We start from the raw sequence: 21,092 nt of genomic DNA, 5'->3' as shown, positions 1-21,092 counted from the left end.
CATGGCGTCCAAAAAGTGTCCCTTTAGGTCAAAAGCGGGTTTAGATCAGCTAGAGAACAGCGATAGTAAATCAGGACCACTTGCAGAATTGAGTGATAATGATTCGTGGAGAAATTCGTCATCAGACACTGAAAACAATTTTGCGACTTTGCTCAGCGATGTGCGAACTTGGCGCTATATTTCAAATTTCAGTGTTTTTGGTTTGATTATATTATTGAATTAAATGTATGATTTAGAATCTTGTTCAGACAGATTTCAGTGAGTTATTCCTAAAAATTACAGCCTACAATAAAAAAACTACATATTTCCATGTAAAATAATGATACCGCTTTCAGCACCAAAAATCGGAAAGAATCATACCGCTAGGGAGGTTAATACATGCTATCAAAATTCTGTATCTTTTTTGTTAAATGCCTAACATTTGTTCCTTAGGTTTCCATTTTCTTAAAAGATAAAGTTCAAAACTCAAATGGGCGTTTTGTGCTGCCAACATCTGGTCCTGTTCCTTGGGGAACTGAAGTACCAGGTCTCATTAGGTGGGTGATAGGTCATATTTCTCTGACTTTAAATATGATGCATGATTAAAAGGTAGAATTAAAAATGATGAGCTCCAACTACAAGTGAAACTTTTCTGTTTTATACCAATACCTGTGTGAATTCATTAACCTGCAAATGTTCATTAAAGTGTATGTAACCTCTAGATCTGTTTTTCAGTGTGTTTGGCATTGTGCCTCTATTTGCAGTTCTCTTGAACGACTTGGAGTTTTTTGTTAATTTTGTTATATAGTTTCTTACTTGGAGATCTCACCAGTAACTGCACTTCCTGCTGCAGGTTGACAAAGCTACATCACAATTAGCAAAAGCATTGTCATCTTGTGTGTGCTTCTTAAAGAGGATCTTAACCTTAGAAAGAAAATATTTAAAACTAAAAATACTGTAGCTGCTGACTTTTAATAAAAGGTAATTTACCTGTCCAAGGATCCAGCACTGTCCTCCTCTGGCCCTGTTTTTTGCTGGTCTTTGGGTCCCCAGCACCTGCATGTTTACTGTGGGAAGCCGGCTGTGACTTCACAGCTGGCCTCCCGCTTCGCATGCGTGAGCCATGCTGTGCTTTGTAAATGGCCCTGCAGCCTCCTGGGACCTGTGACATGTCCCAGAAAGCTGCGGACAAAGGATGGGGGGGGAGGTGAGAGCGAACTTCAAAACCAGGTAGTCACTCACCCAAAATCCATAACGTGCCAAATGTAGTTGGGGAGGGGACATGAAGTGGAAACTCCCCTTTTGGGTGAAGTTCCACTTTAAGTTGATGTTTGGCTGCCTATCTGAAAGACCTGATAGGCAGCGCAATAATCAGCTGAAGGAGGACATGTGACAGGCTGACAAGGCTTCTGCTAATTTGGATGTGTTGGCAATATGTTTACAAACACATTAAGGCCAAATCACACCAGCCTGGACCTCTGGGGTATGTTAAATACATGCACATTAACGTGTTGCATTTAAAAAGCACATCCATTGGAAAAGGCTGCCTAATTAATCACAACAGACAAAAACATCATGCATTTAGCATTTTCGACATCTGGGAAGGTAAGTAGTAGGCTGGGAAAGGTGCATTGGGGTGCATTTCAGAATGAATTACGCCACATCGCTTCAACATATGTAACATCGCACACCTGTGTGAATGGGCTCTGGATGAATTCACTCCAGTAACAGACACTTAGGATGGTATTCAAAATTCACAAAGAACTAGCACAACTTAAGAACACGTTGTGTTGTTGCGCTGACAACTCATAGTAATGTACTGCTGTGTGTTGTGGGGCACTGCATTGCAAAAAATGGTGTATGTCAATTTTTTTGTCCACTCTGGTGCATTGCCTGCCTATTTATGTTTATGTTCTGCTTTAACGCAATGCATATTAACGAGCGTGCCGTAATGTAAAGCACCAGAGTGGACAGGTGTGGATACAATATGTGATAAACCAAAGGAAAGCATAGTCTTCAGTGCCATTTAGTAAAATAAAAGCTAACATTTAGGCTGCTATAGACAACACTTTCTTTTCTGTTTTCCTCTCTTTTTTTTATACATTTTATTGTGCCTCTACAGTATTTTGATGCAGTCATACAGGAAACCAGCAAGAGTATATTTTAGAACAGACTATACACAGTAAAAATAGATTCACAGATTTTACACAGAGGTAACGTTTTGTTTTAATGGGTACAGTAAATATTACTAGCTTATTAGGAATTAATCAAAATTGGTAAAGATTAATTTCAGGAATGGTTTATTTTATACACCGTTACATTGGTCTAGCCGCGACCAATGTAATATACCATACCTAGCCAATGCCCGTGGAAGCTGGAATTGCTAAAGTAGACACCGCTACTCCAGTGATCTCTACTTGCTTCCATATCATGTGCTGAGTGGCTGGCCTGATGCATTGTGAACACAGTAGGTCGGCCGCTCGCCACAGGCAGCATTCAGGGAATGCTCTGCATTCATTCAAAAAAATGCATAGCATTCTGTGAATGGTGCCCATGCCCAGCGGGAAACCTCCTGTGTTCACAATGCATCAGGCTGACTGCTCAGCATGGGGCCACAGGACCTGGAAGCAAAGGGAGATTGCTAAAGTTAGCAATTTCTTTTTTCAGTGATTTCCAGCTTCCATGGGCATTGGCCAGGTATGGTATATGCATAGTTACATTGGACCAGGCTGAACCTATGTATAAAATATACCATGCCTGGAATTCTTCTTGAAATTAGAATTATATTAGTTTTTACAATAAAGCTTTATGAAATAATATGATGAGGCTATGAAGTGGCATTTTCTATAGTTAAAATGATTTTTATTATATAAATAAATATATATATTTGTGTATGTGTTTGTTTGTTTTATAAAGGAATTTGTTCCTTTTTAGGATTTTTAGTTACAAAGGGGAAGAGGTGAAGAGAGTGGAGTTCCAGAATGGTGGGAATTATGTCAGCCCTCTTCGAGAAGGCTCTTACGATCTTTTTGGTGACCGAGTGCTTAAGCTGGGGACCAATATGTGAGTGCTTTGTCAGATGTGGAATATACCTGCATCTGTACTACAAAATCTGGCAGTCCCCCCACCCACAATGCAGACCTTCTCTCCACAAATCTGTTGTAAACGTAATACTTCATATTTTTCACCCACAAGAATAATTTAGACACACTATACAATGAAGTCTTTTTACATCCATATCTTATCACTTCATCATATATCCAAAGATATGACATTAGTTGTAGGGTAGTGGTGACTCTGGGTTGCAGTGTATTACACCAAAAAAAAACAAAAAACAATCTGTGTAGTAGAGTCCTGTCTACTGGATGTACAATATTCAGTATACTGCACGCACCTAAATAATGTTTAAAGTAGAACTCAAGGGTGTTTTCTACATACATTGCCCTGCATTGTAACGTTCACCCCCTCCATTCATAGTTCGTGTTTCTTTCATAGAAGCTATAACACCACTTCTATGAGTGGAGGAGGTAGGCAGAAAGTATGGGCATAGTCAAGAACTCTTGATGAGTGCCTGTCAGCACTTTTAACCCCCACTGCACTAGAAAATTTTGGCTGATAGGGTAGGGGGGCATTGGAGGTGGAAGAGTTCAAGAAATGCAGGAACACATCGGATTAATACTAAGTAATGTTCATATAATGATTTTCTTCTTTTAACTAAGCTTAGTCTTTAAAGGTAGCTAAAGCATTGTGAGTGTAGCCGGATCCATGGAAGTATGTCCATAAGTAACCCAAGGGGCCCACATCTTAAGAAATTTGTCACAAGTAGCTGACAATGCTAGATAACTTTTTGTTACTCATAAAACCATAAAGACAGGTTTTGACTTCAGGTAAGGGAAGGGACTGTGATTTCCATGCTGAGGCTATAGTTTGTTTTGTGGCTAGAAAAGATAAATGTGGACAGTTTGTGCTGGTGATTAAATAAAAACCTTCTGTCTGATCAAGTGGGAGAGCTACCTTTTTGGGTTGCGCTGTATTACATGTAGGAAATGTATGAGTTCAGAAACGTTAGACCAGAACATGGTTAAGGAGAGGACACGTCTACCAAAACTACTTAACATCACCAACCTCCATACAAAAAAGTTGATAAGGATGAGCTACCCTAGACAGGACCAGATACACCTCTGTTTCACAAAAGAAAGTTCCTTATATTGCTGTGATCTTTCATAGGCATCATGTATTAACCAGTTTGCAGTTTTGAAATATCCAGTTAAGTAAAAATGAAACAAGATCTGCAATGTTGTTTAAGGAAGATTAGTCACAGCTTCTGCTTAATGGGTTGCCACTAACATGAGAGCTCTGTAGTTACTGCAAAGCATGTGCTGAATTTTTAGTGGTACTTTAAATGTTCAAATTGCCATGGAAGAAATACTGCAGGAAGACTTATCAAATGAGTGTATTTAAATGTGTATTTAAATGTGGACTATGTTAACAGGTACAGTGTAAGCCGTTCTGTGGAGACTCACATGTCGGGGACATTGAAAAGTTCAGCCTCACACACAAAGGTAAGGCCAACCATAAAACTACGTCATTTTTGTGGTTGGTATATGAAGACTGAACATGCATGAAGGAAAAGTCTGACCAAGCCACTGTATATGACTCAATTTCACTAAAATGGATTAACATTATTTGAACACTATTTGGAAAGGTTTAGCTATGGAATAGGTGTGTGTGTGTTTTAATTAAATGGGCATGTAACTATTGCATTTTTTAAATGTAAAAATAAAGTGTCAGTTTATGAGGATGATTTAACACTGTTCAACAAATTTTTATTTTTTGCCAGATTTGGAAACAAAAGGATCCATTTCTTAATGAATTTCACATTCTAAGTTCAAATATAACAATGAAATTTGTCAATTGGCTCTAGTTTTTCTGTAAACGGAAAGTTTTCTACTATAGGCGTAATGACTACATAATGCACAATAATTATATGGATAGATGTCTTTCCACAAATATAAAGCAAGTGATATTGACTACATAACAAAGCCTAAATGGCATAATATATTGCATAGGATTACCAAGAAAAATTATAGCCATAAGCTAAGTTGAATCATTTTAATACTTAGGATTCTCACTAGTTTTGTCTTCAGTTTGTGTCGGTTTTGCTTCTCTTGGCTTTTCTCTTGTATTCGAGGAAAGGGCTATCTCTTACAACTGCACGTGACTACACGCTTCAGGTTCTTCCTCACTTGACTCAACCACGAAGGATTCTGGTGCTTTAGGAATTGGTAGCCCCTCTCCATGAGGAACTGGACGTATTGCCGATGGAATATTTGGATAGTGCACAGATAACTTTTTCTTCTTATTTACCCTTTTACAATTGGAGGCACCATACAAAAGTAACAATTACTAACATGATCTGTTGGCTCTCTCCAAATCATTGGCACAGCGAAAGGCATAGATGCCTTTTTTCCATTCAACCATTGCTCCAGTGCCGTCCCACAAGAATTGCAGCATATATGTGGTGCCCAGCTCTTGTCCTGGTCTCCTATCTTGCAGCCAAAATACAAGTTGTAGGCTTTCTTAATCATTCCTGTTATCCTCCTTTTTTGTGAGATAAAAGTTATTTCACCGCAGATATAGCAGAAATTATCTGCTTTATTCACACAAGTTCGAAGCATTACTGAGTAGCCTATATAAGCATAAAACGAAATGTAAAGACGCTGTCGAACTACAATCAGCTACAGATACTGCAGCTTTTATGCAGTGAAGTGATGCAATTAAAGGCTAATATTGCATCATCTCAGTATACATGCAATTTTCTATTGGTCACCAGTATCAATTGCGCAATATGCAGCTGAAGTTGCATCATAATTTTGAATGGCTTACGTCATTAGATGGGTGAATATATCATGGAAACTAGAGCCAATCAACATTTTTTAGGGTCATTTTCGTTTTCAGCACCCCAAAATTATGTAAGATTAGCTAATTTTATGCCCAAAACTTTTTACCTGTTGAACAGTGTAATCTTTGTGAACTGACTTGTACAATCAAAATTTCCCCAAAATTAATCTAATCAATGCAGTAATGCCTTAATACATAAAATGAAAACATTTCATGTATTTATGTTGAAGTATATTTAATTGAAAAAAAGCCAAAAATAACACCTATCGCTTGCTTTTGCTTTCATCACTAAGCATAAAGAGTGTTGAACTGGAACACACTGGTTGAAAAAAAGATGTTTTATGTACAACATTGCAATATGCTGTAGCTAGACAGCATGGATAAAGTATATGTGAAAAACCTTTTTTAGTTTAAGTAGAAATGAAAGGCAAAGTGTGTGCGTGTGTGTGTACGTGATAAGTGATCACAGAACCTCTTTTCACAGCTGCATAAGGAGCTTAAAGAGCTGAGGGTGGAGAAATAGCAGTACATTCATCTTCCCAGTGAATAGCTGGGAAGGGAGGGGGGTGAATCAGCACAAGTCTGATCATTGGAGGATAAGCAGGTTGTTCTCCCAGCTTAGCCAGGAAACTGACCACACTGGGATGGATATGATCTCATACCTGGTGTAGTCAGTGTGAAATAGGAAAGCAGGGGGACTGGCAGGATCACCGGGTATTTCACAAAAAGGAGGCAATACAAAGAGAACAGGATACATTTTAGCACAAGTACATAGTATAACAAACACATATCAGGAATATGAACTGTTGGGGTAACATGTTCTTTAATCTTAAAAGTTAATTTTAAAGAATAACTAAACCCTGCGGGATACTTGCCCAAACCTTCCACAGATGCAGTGGTTACATCCCTCTCCAGCTGCTGTCCTGGTCTCCCGAGTGCCAGTTTTTCGCCCTCTTGATTAGCCAGCGAGGTATGAGATCATCCGGCGCATGTGCACAGGAGTCAATCATGCCAGCACGGCCGAAGTGTGCCAGAATACATGCTGATCTGTGTGTGGACATCTCAGTATGCATTCAGTATAAAACTGAGATCAGGCAGGTAAGTTTGTGATATGTAGAAGAGACATAGCATGCACAGACATTGCAATATAAAGCTGCCAGATTTGTTTTAAAAAATTAGTTTAGTTCTACTATAAGACAAAGAAACTGTAAAGCATTGCAAATCAATATTTTTTACAATTTTTGTAAAATTTTCATCAGTTATCAGAATCTGTTTTTTTGTTTTGTTTTTTTTTTATTATGAATTTTCGAACATCAGTGCACCAGAGCAAGTTGGAAGGGAGCTGGGATCCTATCCTAAAGCACTATTTACTTGAGTCTAGGCTAGAGCAGAAAAGGGAATGAACTTTAAGAGCCCCCACAGAAAATATGATGTCTCACCATATTGCCTTCTCATAGACATAAGCAGAAAAGTAGGGAAAGTAAGACTTCTCTATATTACAAGTAACTGTTGGTTATTTTCATTTTGATAGGAGAATGTTGCACCAAATCCCTTGGCGAAAGAGGAGTTAAACCTTCTGGCACAACTAATGGGTGGTATGGAGCTGAAGAAGCCTTCCAGTGCTGACCACATCTTCCGTTTAAACCTTTTCACCAATGATGAAGAAGAAGAGTAAGTGGGAGATTATTCCTCTCAAGATAGCAGGAGAAAACAGTTTCAGGACTTCATAAGAGATGTGAATATTGTGGTATGGTGGCCTTTTTTTTATGCCAGGAAAAAGAAAGTTGAAGTAATTATTTTTTTTTTTTACAAGCCCGTGGTGCAATGCACAAAAACAAAACACCAAAGTCAATCAAAAAGGGCATTGGTGTATGTCAAATGGTCCCCTCCCAAAAGAGGAAGGACCCCTTCCTGGCCCCCAGGGCACAAGTCTTCCAACACGGGGAGAGGGAGACCCAGGTCTACCTAGTCAAAAGGCTCAGCAGACCCCATTTCTGATCAGCTGAAGCCGACCAACAAGTACCGAGTGGGGAGATCGCCCAAAGACAGATCCCCAAGGCAGGAGAGGAAGGATCCTGATGGTCACACATCCTTCTAGATTTCAGGCTAGGCCCGAAGACCCACACCCTATATCTCTGAGTGAAAAGGTGACACAAAAATAAGTGCAGTGAAATACAAAGTGAAAAAAAAAATGCTAGACAATGGCTAGGCCATGAGTGAAGTAATGTTGCATAAACCGTGCACAGTTATATACGTTTGTGATTATTTTTTAACTAATTGCTTTTATTGTATAAAAGATGAATTTTTAGATGAAAACTTGCTGACAGTAACAAGTATGTGATAGGGTCATGTGACTGTTACTCAGCTGTTAAATCTTTTTATTGACATGCAAAAAGGCAAGCGGCACTGACAAGACCAGAAGAGCTCTCTTACAAAGTGATCAACATTGAAGCCAGTGAAGTAAGTGAAGAGTTAACAGTGATGGTGCTGTTGTGTTGTGCTGCTTCTGAACTCTGGGTATTCCCAAGTTTCTCCAGGCTCCCCAAAAGAAAACTACAGGGAATATAACAAATTACATGCTTTATAAATGTAAGGAATTTTTGCTCTGGGTTGTCCAGTAATGTTTCAAACAATATTAAAGTGGTAAAAAATATGTTTTTATTACAAAGCTTCTCAGATAGGAAGATCTTATTCATGTGACCAGCTACATCTTGCACAAGGCCTTAGGTTGTAGAAGACAAATTGAAAGCAGTTTCTTATTAATTAAAGAAAATCTTTCTCTTGTAGTTATTTCTAGGTCCAAGTAGAAAAAAGGCTTCTGCCTGAACACAGCGGTGCTTTGTAATTGAAGGGAGGTTGGTCCTTCTACATTATGAGTATTTAATGGCTCTTTGCAGCCTATTGATAAAAAACCACAGTGCCCCTCCATTGTATACCACTCAACATCATTGGAAATTCTCCACACTGAGCCAACATATTTCATTTTTTTTTTTCAAAAAATACATAGCTTTATGCATGTGTTCTCTGTATAAAGCTGAGGAGAACCCTGTCATATGACTATGAACAGGTCATGCAACAGGTTTCCTCCCCCCCGCTCAATTCATTCGAATAAATGGGGTTTCATTTACTTTAGTACGGGGGTCATCAGTGTTTCCCCTCACTCCTTACATCATGGTCCTCATCAGAGTCGGCCCTTACATCAGGGTCCCCATCAAAGTTACCCCTTACATAGGGGCACCCATCAAAGTTTCCCCCTTAGATTAGCAGTCTCATCAGGGTCGCCCCTTAGATCAGTGTCCCCATCAGAGTATCTGCTAACATCAGGGTCCCCATCAGAGTCGCCCCTTACATCAGGGTCCCCGTCAGAGTCAATTTTAGGGTTCATGATGCGGGGCCCTGCTTTAAAGCCTTAAGTAAGTAAATCACATTTATAAAGCACGCAGCAATACTTTGTAATTGTGCCGGAGGAGGTTTGAATAAAACAGCAATGGTATGGCCACAGTTAAGCTGTACCGATGCTTTATATATGGGTCCTTCTGTGTTCATTTTGAATACAGGCAAAACTCAAAAAAGTAGAATATCGTGCAAAAGCCAATTTATTTCAGTAATGCAACTTAAAAGGTGAAACTAATATATGAAATAGACTCATTACATGCAAAGCAAGATAGTTCAAGCCGTGATTTGTCATAATTGTGATGATTATGGCTTACAGCTCATGAAAACCCCAAATCCACAATTTCAGAAAATTAGAATATTGTGAAAAGGTGCAATATTCTCGGCTCAAAGTGTCCCACTCTAATCAGCTAATTAAGCCATAACACCTGCAAAGGGTTCCTGAGCCTTTAAATGGTCTCTCAGTCTGGTTCAGTAGGAATCACAATCATGTAGGAATCACAATCATGGGAAAGACTGCTGACCTGACAGTTGTGCAGAAAACCATCATTGACACCCTCCATAAGGAGGGAAAGCCTCAAAAGGTAATTGCAAAAGAAGTTGGATGTTCCCAAAGTGCTGTATCAAAGCACATTAATAGAAAGTTATGTGGAAGGGAAAAGTGTGGAAGAAAAAGGTACACAAGCAGCAGGGATGACCGCAGCCTGGAGAGGATTATCAGGAAAAGGTGTTGGGGACTTTAACAAGGAGTGGACTGAGGCTGGAGTCAGTGCATCAAGAGCCACCACACACAGACTGATCCTGGACATGGGCTTCAAATGTCGTAATCCTCTTGTCAAGCCGCTCCTGAACAACAAACAACGTCAGAAGCGTCTTACCTGGGCTAAAGAAAAACAGACCTGGTCTGTTGCTCAGTGGTCCAAAGTCCTCTTTTCTGATGAGAGCAACTTTTGCATCTCATTTAGAAACCAAGGACCCAGAGTATGGAGGAAGAATGGAGAGGCACACATTGCAAGATGCTTGAAGTCCAGTGTGAAGATTCCACAGTCTGTGTTGATTTGGGGAGCCATGTCATCTGCTGGTTTTGGTCCACTGTGCTTCATTAAGTCCAGGTTCAACGCAGCCGTCTACCAGGAGATTTTGGAGCACTTCATGCTTCCTTCCGCAGATGAGCTATATGGGGATGCTGACTTCATTTTCCAGCAGGACTTGGCACCTGCCCCCACTGCCAAAAGCACCAAAACCTGGTTCAATGACCATGGGATTACTGTGCTTGATTGGCCAGCAAACTCGCCTGACCTGAACCCCATAGAAAATCTATGGGGCATTGCCAAGAGAAAGATGAGAGACATGAGACCGAACAATGCAGAAGAGCTGAAGGCCGCTATTGAAGCATCCTGGTCTTCCATAACACCTCAGCAGTGCCACAGGCTGATAGCTTCCATGCCACGCCGCAATTGCTGCAAAAGGGGCTCAAACCAAGTACTGAGTACATATGCATGCTTATACTTTTCAGAGGTCCGATATTGTTCTATGTACAATCCTTGGTTTATTGATTGCATGTAATATTGTAATTTTCTGAGATTGTGGATTTGGGGTCTTCATGAGCTGTAAGCCATAATCATCACAATTATGACAAATCACGGCTTGAACTATCTTGCTTTGCATGTAATGAGTCTATCTCATATATTAGTTTCACCTTTTAAGTTGCATTACTGAAATAAATGAACTTTTGCACGATATTCTAATTTTTCGAGTTTCACCTGTAGGCAGCAGCAAGGAATTTTAGGTCAATTTTAAGAGATATGGGGTGTTTTTATAGTTGTCATTTTAATGTTTTTCAATTTGCTTTTCCAGGACCAGGAGAGAAATAAGGAGCTTTCTCGTATTATGGGCGAGTTTCGATCCGAGGAGACACTGGTACAGAATACCAGCAAAGGAGATGATCTTCTAGCTCTAATGGATGGGCTGTGATGACAAAAGAAATTCTGTCTAGTCTAATAATATAATAATATATATCAAATGCCGGGATGGTGACTGTTTACCATGTGAAAACAGAAACTTCTCTATTCCATGTAATGTTAATAATTCTGATAAAGAGCCAAACAATGCAGCTTATATAAAAATACAGTGACAGGTCACTTTTATATTTGTAATATTGAGGTGTATATATGTATGTCTATGAATATATTCTATCTGGACATTTGACATCTTTTTTCGTTTTATTGTGATTTACAGAGCTATCTGTATCAAGATATGCACAACACGTCATCTTATGAGCACGTTTACCATATAGATATGATACCTCTAAGGCCTCATGCACACAGGGCTTTTTTGTAGCCACATTTAGGGGCGTCAGGTGTTTTTTATTTTTTTTTTTTTACTGCTTCCAAACGGCCCTCTATGTTATCCTATGTGTCCATGCACACATAGACTTTTAGAAGCTTTTAGTAGCAGTAGCGTTTACCAGAAGAAGAAAAAAACTGGGGCCAGTGTGTCCAGGAGCAGCAGCGTTTTGGTAGAAAAATGCTTGTCGTGACTAAACATGTCTAAATGCTTCAGTGTTCAGCGTCAATAAATTTCAGTGACCAGAATAAATTATCATTCTGGCCAATGAAATGAATTAATACCAAAACGCTTGTAAAAGTGTTAGATAGTTGTACAAGCGTCGGGTTTTTTTTTACAAAAAGGAGGACCGCTTCTAGGAGAGTTTTTTTTTGTTTGTTTTGTTTTTTTTTATGTCCTGTGTGCATGAGGCTTAAATATCATCTGATATGTGAAGCATTAATTTGGCATTTTTAGGATGCCTCTGTGACAGCTAATAGTCGCTCTACTAGGCTTTGGGCTTCTCTGGCAGGAATGTACTTGCTTAGCCACAGACAGCCAAAAATAGTAGTATCAAAGTGAAAAGTGAATTTCATGCAGGGTCAAGAGTTATGAATGAAATTCACATTAGCTGAGATGGTTGCTGGTGAGACAGTGCTGAGTGGGTCTTTTTTTTTTTTTTTTCTCTAAACTTATAATTTCTTGTATTCTGTTAGGAACCCAGATTTCTGGCTTATATTTTGTCATCTTTCTGTGCTGACCAATTCACTAAATATATTTGTTCTCTTTCCTGCCAGACAGAAATCTGGGAAGAGCTGACACATAAACAAGACAAAATTGTGCCTTTTGTTTTGCGATGGTATCAGTTATTCCATGTACAGTTAGGTCCATATATATTTGGACACAGGCACAATTTTAGATTTTTGCAGGTATTTACCAAAACATTCAAGCTATAGTTATATAATGGATATGGACTGAAAGTGCACACTCTCGGGTTTAATTTGAGGGTATGTACATCCAAATTGGAGGAAGGGTTTAGGAATTATAGCTCTTCAGAGTAAGTCATCCCTCCTTTTTCAAAGGACCAAAAGTAATTTGGATAATTGAATCAAAAGCTGTTTCATGGCCAGGTGTGGGCTACTCCATTATTTATTCATCAATTAAGCAGGTAAAAAGGTCTGAAGTTGATTCTAAGTGTGATATTTGCATTTGGAATCTTTTGCTGTGAATCTACATCATGCATTCAAAGGAGCTGTCCATGCAAGTGAAACAGGCCATTGTAAGGCTTAAAAAAAACAAAACAAATCCATCAGAGAGATAGCAGCAACATTAGGAGTGGCCAAATCAACAGTTTGGTACATTCTGAGGAAAGAAGAACGCACTGCTGGGCTCAGCAACATAAAAAGGCATGGACGTCCACAGAAGACAACAGTGGGGGATGATCGCAGGATCCTCTCTATGATAAAGAAAAACCCATTCACAACACCCAGACAAGTGAAGGACACTCTTCAGTAGATGGGCGTATCATTGTCAAAGTCTAAAAGGAAGAGAAGACTTCACAAGAGCAAATACAGAGGGTATACTCCTCCCTAGGGTGTGATGTCACGTCGCTCAGGCCACGTGTCAGGCCGGCGGCCATCTTTATTGCTGTATACACTGTGAGTGCTCTGAATTTACCTTTGGCAATCTTTTTTAATAAAATACTACACTATCAGACTTTCTGTTTGGGCTCATTTGATTGCGAGCCCCCCCCCCCCCCCAAGGTGGATTCTTTTACTGCTCTGCACCTGCCATTGAGAGAAGTCCCCCTGGTGGTTATTCATGATACCACTTACCTTGAGTGTGATCCCCCTGGTGGATGGCTGAGTGATTCCTGATCCCTGGAGGTTGATGACCCTGCGATTACCTGTCATTCTGCTGGTTGGCCAGTTGATCCTTGGATGTTCATCTTTCTATACCCAGAGGACCAGGAGTGGTTTAAGTACTCAAATGCGCATATTATTGCGCTATCTGGTTAGTGCAATTTACACTCATTTTACATCACTGGAGTCACGTCTTTCACTTCTATATAGATTTTGGGACGTCCACAGACGTTCATTGCACTTGAATATAACTTTAGCACCTTATAGCGCAAATATATCTGTTTATACTTTATGTGTCATTTGATTTTTAGCGCTGCATATATTTATGAGATTTTATGAAGGTTAAGAGGTTTTGCCTTTATGTCAGCTGCTTTCTTCCTGCACTACCTTGCGCCCGTATACCTTTTGTCATTGTTTTAATATTAATCTGTATCAGAATTACAGGAAGAAAAAGTGTGGAGAAGGCTTGGAACAGCTCATGATCCAAAGCACACAGCGTCATCTATAAAACATGGTGGAGGCAGTGTGATTGCATTAGCATGCATGGCTTCCAGTGGCACTGGGTCATTGGTATTTATTGATGATGTGACAGAAGCAGCTGGATGAATTCTGCAGTGTTTAGAGATATACTGTCAGTCCAGATTCAGCCAAATGCAGCAAAGGCGATTGGGTGGCACTTCACAGTACAGATGGACAATGATCCAAAACACACTACAAAAGCAACCCAGGAGCTTTTGAACGAAAAGAAGTGGAATGTTCTGCATTGGCTGAGTCAATCACTTGATCTCAACCCAATTGAGCATGCATTTCACTTGCTGAAGCCAAAACTAAAGGCAGAAAGATTTACAAAGAAAGAGCAACTGAAGACAGCTGCAGTAAGAGCCTGGCAAAGCAGCAGCAAGGAGGAAACCCAGTTTTTGGTAATGTCCATGGGTTCCAGACTTCAGCCAGTCATTGCCAGCAAAGGATTCTCAACAAAATATTAAAAATTAACATTTTATTTAGGTATATATTAATTTGTCCAATTACATTTAAGCCCCTGAAAATGGAGGGACTGTGTATAAAAATGGTAGCAGTTCCTAAAATTTGTACTTGATATTTATGTTCAACCCCTTGAATTAAAGCTGAAAGTCTGCACTTCAAATTTATTCGGATTGTTTCATTTTAATTTATTCTGGTGGCATACAGAGCCAAAAGTATGGAAATTGTGCCTGTGTCCAAATATATATGGACCTAACTGTATATTGTATTTTTATGGCTTTTATTAAAGATTTTAAAATAAGTATTATTGTCTTCAAATTTCAAGCAAAAATAAAAGATGAAGTTTGGTAAAAAACTATTGACCAACTGAGTTATCCGTCATGGGGTTGGACCAATAGGAAGCTAGGAGTTAGACCAGCTCCATATACTGCTAGTATCAGAATTTACATATTAAAGAACAAATAAGTAATATGTAGCAACTTACCAATCCTTAAAGTGTTACTATACCCAGGACCCCGCATTCACTCTATCTGGTCTCCCACAGTACACACAACATGGAAGTGCAATTATTTTAGTAAATATAAACTGCTAAATACCTTTTCACATCAGCAGTTAGAGCAGTCTTGTGACTTCAGCAGAGCACTGGTTAAAGCTTGTAGGAGGAGTTTTCTTTCTGCTCTAGAAGGATGTGAAACCTCTAACCCTCTGTCTGGACAGTGCTGATTGGCCATGTGCTGATCACATGCACCCTCCCAATAAAAAAAAAACCTCTCTAGCAATACATACCAAACTGAGAATGTGCATGCAACCACAGGTTCAGTCTGTATCAGGTGGTCATTTCAACAAGAGGAGGGGCAGAGAAGAAAGGATCAAACAGCCTTTTTACACAACGAAGAGGATTAACCCCTGAGGTTCCACAGCGAGTATAACAAGCATGCTTTACTGCATATACAGACTGATTTTACTTTTGTGGGTTTAGTAACACTTTAAGGATGTCTGTGTTCATGTTCATTTTTCAGGTTCAGAACATTTTTGGTATAAGCAGAAATCTTGGCAGAAATACAGTATCCTCAATACTTCCTTTGAATGGAAAGCACAAACATAGGGTTTGATTTACTAAAACTGGAGAGTGCAAAATCTGGTGAAGCTCTGCACGGTAGCCAATCAGCTTCTCACTTCAGCTTGTTCAGTTAGGATTTGACAACACAACCTGGAAGCTGACTGGTTTCTATGGAGAGCTGCACCAGATTTTGCACTCTACAGTTTTAGTAAATAAATCCCAGTGCTATCCTTCTTCTATAAACTACTAATCCCCCCATAATAGAATTAAACCAAGGAAAACATGTTTGAAGTCCAGTCTGGGTGATAATCATGACTCCCTCAATAGATACAGTGGACGAGTGAGCATAGCAAACCAGGGACAAGAAGTGTTATTTTCAGTATTACCAGGTATAAATAATAGGGAAAAAAGCCTAAAAAAAGAATACTAATGAAGCTGCATCGTCCAGGAACTGGTAAGCAACAATATATACATTTTTTTTGTTTTTGGATTTCGATACACTTTTACCCAGGATTTGAGGCTCAGTGATAAGGGATAGAGGTGATATTTAAAGGTATGTAGTACCAATATATTAGTTCAGTTGGGAAATGTATTACTGACAAGTGTACATTAATCCCCTGCTAAACAGTTAATATTAGCAATGATCACAATAACAACAGATGCTGTGTTTTTGTTTTGTTTTTGTTCCCCAAGACCGGAAGATTGCAGTTCCTATCAAGTATTTAATGTCAGTCACCATTGGATTGAAATGGTTATATCAGAGACACAGGCAGGCATTAAAATGCACACACTGGGGTTCATTTACTATGACTGGTGCACTCAGAATCTGGTGCAGCTGTGCATGATAACCAATCCGCTTCTAACTTCAGCTTGTTCAATTAAGCGTTGGCAATAAAACCTGGAAGCTTATTGGTTTCTCTCAGAGTATTGCAGGCCATAGACGGGGAGAAAACCAGCCAAAAAAAATAATCGGCCGATTTTTGGATCGTTAGTGGCTGAATTGGTCGGCCGGTTTTCTTGATTTTGACACATTTTTTTAATCGTTCATGTTGGGAAAAAAAACTGCCGATTTTCACGGGAATGATGAACAAATCGGACAATCTTTTTCCCGATTAAAAAAATGCGCATGAGCCGTGACCAAAGAAAAAGAACATCTGTATCTATTTGTATCCATACAAATAGATACAATGTTTGCAACTGCAATACTTAGAAATGTCAAATCTATTGGCGGTGTCCCTGCAGAGAGCTCCGCTATGATATTTGACATTTAAAAGTAGATGGGTTGCAACATTGTATCTATTTGTATCCGAATAGAAACATCTGTACCTGAAATGGATACAAATAGATACAATGTTGCAACTTTTTCTTCTTATTATTCATATTCTATTTCTTCTTCTTTTAAATGTCAAATATAGCGGAGCTCTGTGCAGGGACACCGCTATTATAATAATTGCCGGCCATAGATGGGACGAAAATCAACCGATTTTTTTTTACCAATGGTGGTAACGGCAGATTGAACGACCGATTTGTTTCATTTTTCTAAAAAAAAAAACGGCCGGTTTTCTCCGTCTTATGACCAGAGTTTGCACTCTCCAGTTTTTGTAAATAACCCCCACAGTCAATGGCTGCAGGCTCTGTAATGTATTTTCCAACATGGCAGAAGTTTACCTGATCATGCCTACAGCTTTTTCATGGATAAAAAAACTTTTTTTTAATTAGAGGTCAAAAACTACATTTTCTATTAGCATTAAAATGGATATTTAAGCCTAACATAGCACAACCAAATTATTATGTTAATTTTAGTTATCTGATCCCCTAGTCTCTCCAGCTTGAGCTTCCAGTAAACAAAGAAAACTGTTAGCTAGGGATTGGATGAATATTACTTACACAAACAACTGCAGTAAGAAACCTCTGAGACTCCCATTGCTATATTTCAACCTTGGGGATTTTTATGCAATTACTTGTAATAGCAAATGATGGAAAAATGAAAAATTGAGGAGCTTGGTATTCTGCATCTAAAAAGGAACATAAATGTATTATTTGCATGATGTTATTCAAATGTTTTAAATTAAATCAGAACAGTAATATATACATATATATGGTGCTCAGCATAAATGAGTAGTACACCCCTTTTGAAAAGTAAGTTTTTAATCAATATCTCAATGAGCACAAGAAAAAATTCAAGAATTTTGACAAAACTGAGATTTATAGAACATTTGTTTAGCTCAGTACATGAAAGGAAGGTTAAAAATATAACTTAGATTACAAAATCTTCAGTTCTACTCAGATTAGTTGATGCAAAAATGTATACACCCCACAACAAAAATGACTACATCTAGTATTCTGTATGACCCCCCATGATTTGTAAGGACAGCACCAAGTCTAGGCATGGAATGAACAAGTTGGCAACATATTGCAACATTATCTTTTTCCATTCTTCAAGAACCACCTCTTTTAGAGCCTGAATGCTGAATGGAGTGGGATGCTCAACTTGTCTCTTCAGAATTCCCCATAGGTGTTCGATTGGGTTCAGATCAGGAGACATACATGGCCACTGAATCACTTTCACCCTGTTCTTCAGAAATGCAACAGTGGCCTTAGATGGGTGTTTTGGATCATTCTCATGTTGGAAAAGTACACGACGACCAAGGGCACAGAGTGACGGTAGCATCTTCTCTTTCAATAGATAGCAGTATATCTGTGAATTCATGATACCATCAATTAAATGCAGCTCCCCAACACCAGCAGCACTCATGCAGCTCTGCAGAAGGACACTGCCACCACCATGTTTCACTGTAGGTACCATGTATTTTTCTTTGTACTCCTCACCTTTGCAACACCATACATTTTTGAAGCCATCAGTTGCAAAAACATTTATCTTGGTCTTATCACTCCAGAGTACAGAGTCCTAGTAGTCTTTTTTTTCTCAGCATGGGCATTGCATGTTCTTGGCAACTTTTCTGTGCATAACCTTTAGGAGAGGCTTCCTTTGTGGACGACACCCACGCATGCCATTCCTCTACAGTGTACACCATATTGTGCCATGGGAAACAATCACTCCAGTTTAGCTTTCTACTTCTTTAGCTAACTGCAGTGAACTTGCACGGTGATTTTCTTCAACCCTTCTCATCAGGAGATGCTCCCGTCGAGGTGTTAACTTCTGTAGATGGACTGGATGTCTCTGTGAGATGGTTGCAGTTCCATCTTTGTTAAATTTTTGTATCACTTTTTCTACAGTATTCTGACAAGTAAAGCTTTGCTGATCTCCTTGTAGCCTTCATCTTTCTTGTGTAAATAAATTATTTTCTTTCTCAGGCCTTGTGACATTTCTATTCCATGTGGTACCATTGCTGACAGCATTAAATGGGAAGGTGGGAAGGGGTTCTCTTTGTTAAGTAACACCATTTTATAATCAACTGTCTGCTGGACACCTGTTTAATGACTAATTATACTCACCTGTAGTTGAATTTTTGCTATAAGGATTTTGTTGTCTAAAATTTTGCTTTGCTTCTAAGACTTTCATTGGGGTATATTCAGTTTTGCAACATGGTCTTGAATCAGTTTTTGTTAGGAATAATACTATGTGTGTACATATTAACAAACCTTGTTTGCAATCAATGGCCCGCATTTTTGGGAGTATTTTGTAGTATAGTGTCCCATAGAAAATGTTGATTCTGAAAGGAAAGGTTTTCTGACAAATCTATTGGGGTGTACTTAGTGGTGTGTGTGTGTGTGTATATATATATATATATATATACAGTTGCAAGAAAAAGTATGTGAACCCCTTGGGATTACGTGGAGTTTTGCATGAATTGGGCATAAAATGTGCTCTGAACGTCATCAATAGAAGAACACAGTCTGCTGAACATAATACTACACAAACATTAGATGTTGCCATGGTTTAACTGCACATAACATGTAAACATTCACAGTGCAGGGAGGAAAAAGTATGTGAACCTTTGGACTTAATAGCTGGTTGACCCTCCTTTGGCAGCAATAACCTCAACCAAACGTTTCCTGTAGTTGCAGATCAGACCTGCACAGCGATCTGGAGTAATTTTGGACCACTCCTCTTCACAAAACTGTTTCTGTGTAGCAATATTCTTGGGATGTCTGGGGTGAATCGCTCTAAGGTCATGCCACAGCATTTCATTCGGGTTGAGGTCAGGACTCTGACTGGGCCACTCCAGAAGGTGTATTCTGTGCTGTTGTAACCATTGTTTTGTTGAATTACTTGTATGCTTTGGGTCATTGTCCTGTTGCATCACCCATCCTCTGCGGAGCTTCAGTTGGCGGACAGATGGTCGTACGTTTTCCTGCAAAATGTCTTGATAAACTCTGGAATTAATTTTCCCATCAATGACAACAATCCGTCCAGGCCCTGAGGCAGCAAAGCAGCCCCAAACCATGATGCTCCCTCCGCCATGTTTTACAGTGGGGATGAGGTTTTGATGTTGGTGTGCTGTGCCTTTTTTTCTCCACACATAGTGTTGTGTGTTCTTCCCAAACAACTCAATCTTGGTTTCATCTGTCCACAGTATATTTTGCCAGTAGTGCTGTGGAACATCCAGGTGCTCTTTTGCAAACTTCAAACGTGCTGCAATATTCTTTTTGGACAGCAATGGCTTCCTCCGTGGTGTCCTCCCATGTACTCCATTCTTGTTTAATGTTTTCCTTATTGTAGATGTGTCAACAAAAATGTTAGCATGCGCCAGAGATTTCTGTAGGTCTTTAGCTGACACTCTGGGATTCTTCTTTACCTCATGCAGCATTCTGCGCTGTACTCTTGCAGTCATTTTTACGGGACGACCACACCTAGGAAGAGTAACAACAGTGCTAAACTTTCTCCATTTGTAGACAGTCTGTCTTACCATGGACACATGAACATCAAGGCTTTTGGAGATACTTTTGTAACCCTTTCCAGCTTCATGCAAGTCAACAATTCTTGATCGTAGGTCTTCTGAGAGCTCTTTTCTGCGAGGCATGGTTCACATCAGACAGTGCTTCTTGAAACCAGTAAAGCCAAAACAGGTGTGTGTTTTTTAAGGGCAGGACAGCTGTCAACAACACATCCAATATCATCACACTGATTGGAGTCAAAATTGGCTCACTCCTGGCTCCAATTAGCTCTGGGAGAAGTCATTAAGCTAGGGCCTCACATACTTTTTCCTCCCTGCACTGTGAATGTTTACATGTTATGTGCAATTAAACCATGGCAACATCTAATGTTTGTGTAGTATTATGTTCAGCAGACTGTTCTTCTATTGTTGTGACTTAGATGACGTTCAGAGCACATTTTATGCCCAATTCATGCAAAACTCCACGTAATCCCAAGGGGTTCACATACTTTTTCTTGCAACTGTATATATACACAGTTGTGTTCAAAATAATAACAGTGTGTTGAAAAAAGTGAATAAAGCTAAAAATCCTTCTAATAGCTTTTATTTCCATACACACAAATGCATCGGGAACACTACACTTTCTATTCCAAATCAAAACATGAAGAAAAATATATCAAATTTGTGTTGTTCCTCTAAAAAAAATTTAAGAAAAGTGAATATTAGACTGTTCAAAAAAAGCAGTGTTTGTAT

At 39.2% G+C, this 21,092-nt stretch overlaps 1 protein-coding gene across 1 annotated transcript in view; it reads left to right on the top strand.

The window, feature by feature from the left end:
• The window catches only part of OSCP1 (organic solute carrier partner 1), a 39,789-nt gene extending 26,475 nt beyond the window's left edge, over positions 1-13,314 (top strand). The window contains exons 5-10 of the mRNA XM_089678982.1: positions 433-536; positions 2,914-3,042; positions 4,472-4,541; positions 7,412-7,551; positions 8,277-8,340; positions 11,131-13,314. Of these exons, the coding sequence (XP_089535108.1) occupies positions 433-536; positions 2,914-3,042; positions 4,472-4,541; positions 7,412-7,551; positions 8,277-8,340; positions 11,131-11,247 (624 nt within the window). The 3' untranslated portion in view covers positions 11,248-13,314. The remainder of the gene's footprint in view (positions 1-432; positions 537-2,913; positions 3,043-4,471; positions 4,542-7,411; positions 7,552-8,276; positions 8,341-11,130) is intronic.
• Positions 13,315-21,092: the final 7,778 nt, after the last annotated feature.

Source organism: Staurois parvus, unplaced genomic scaffold (genome assembly GCF_062004578.1).
Source record: "Staurois parvus isolate SC_StPar_1 unplaced genomic scaffold, SC_StPar_1.0 ptg000214l, whole genome shotgun sequence".
In the NCBI taxonomy this organism is placed as follows: Eukaryota; Metazoa; Chordata; class Amphibia; order Anura; family Ranidae; genus Staurois; species Staurois parvus.
This window is presented reverse-complemented; position numbering and strand designations above follow the sequence as displayed.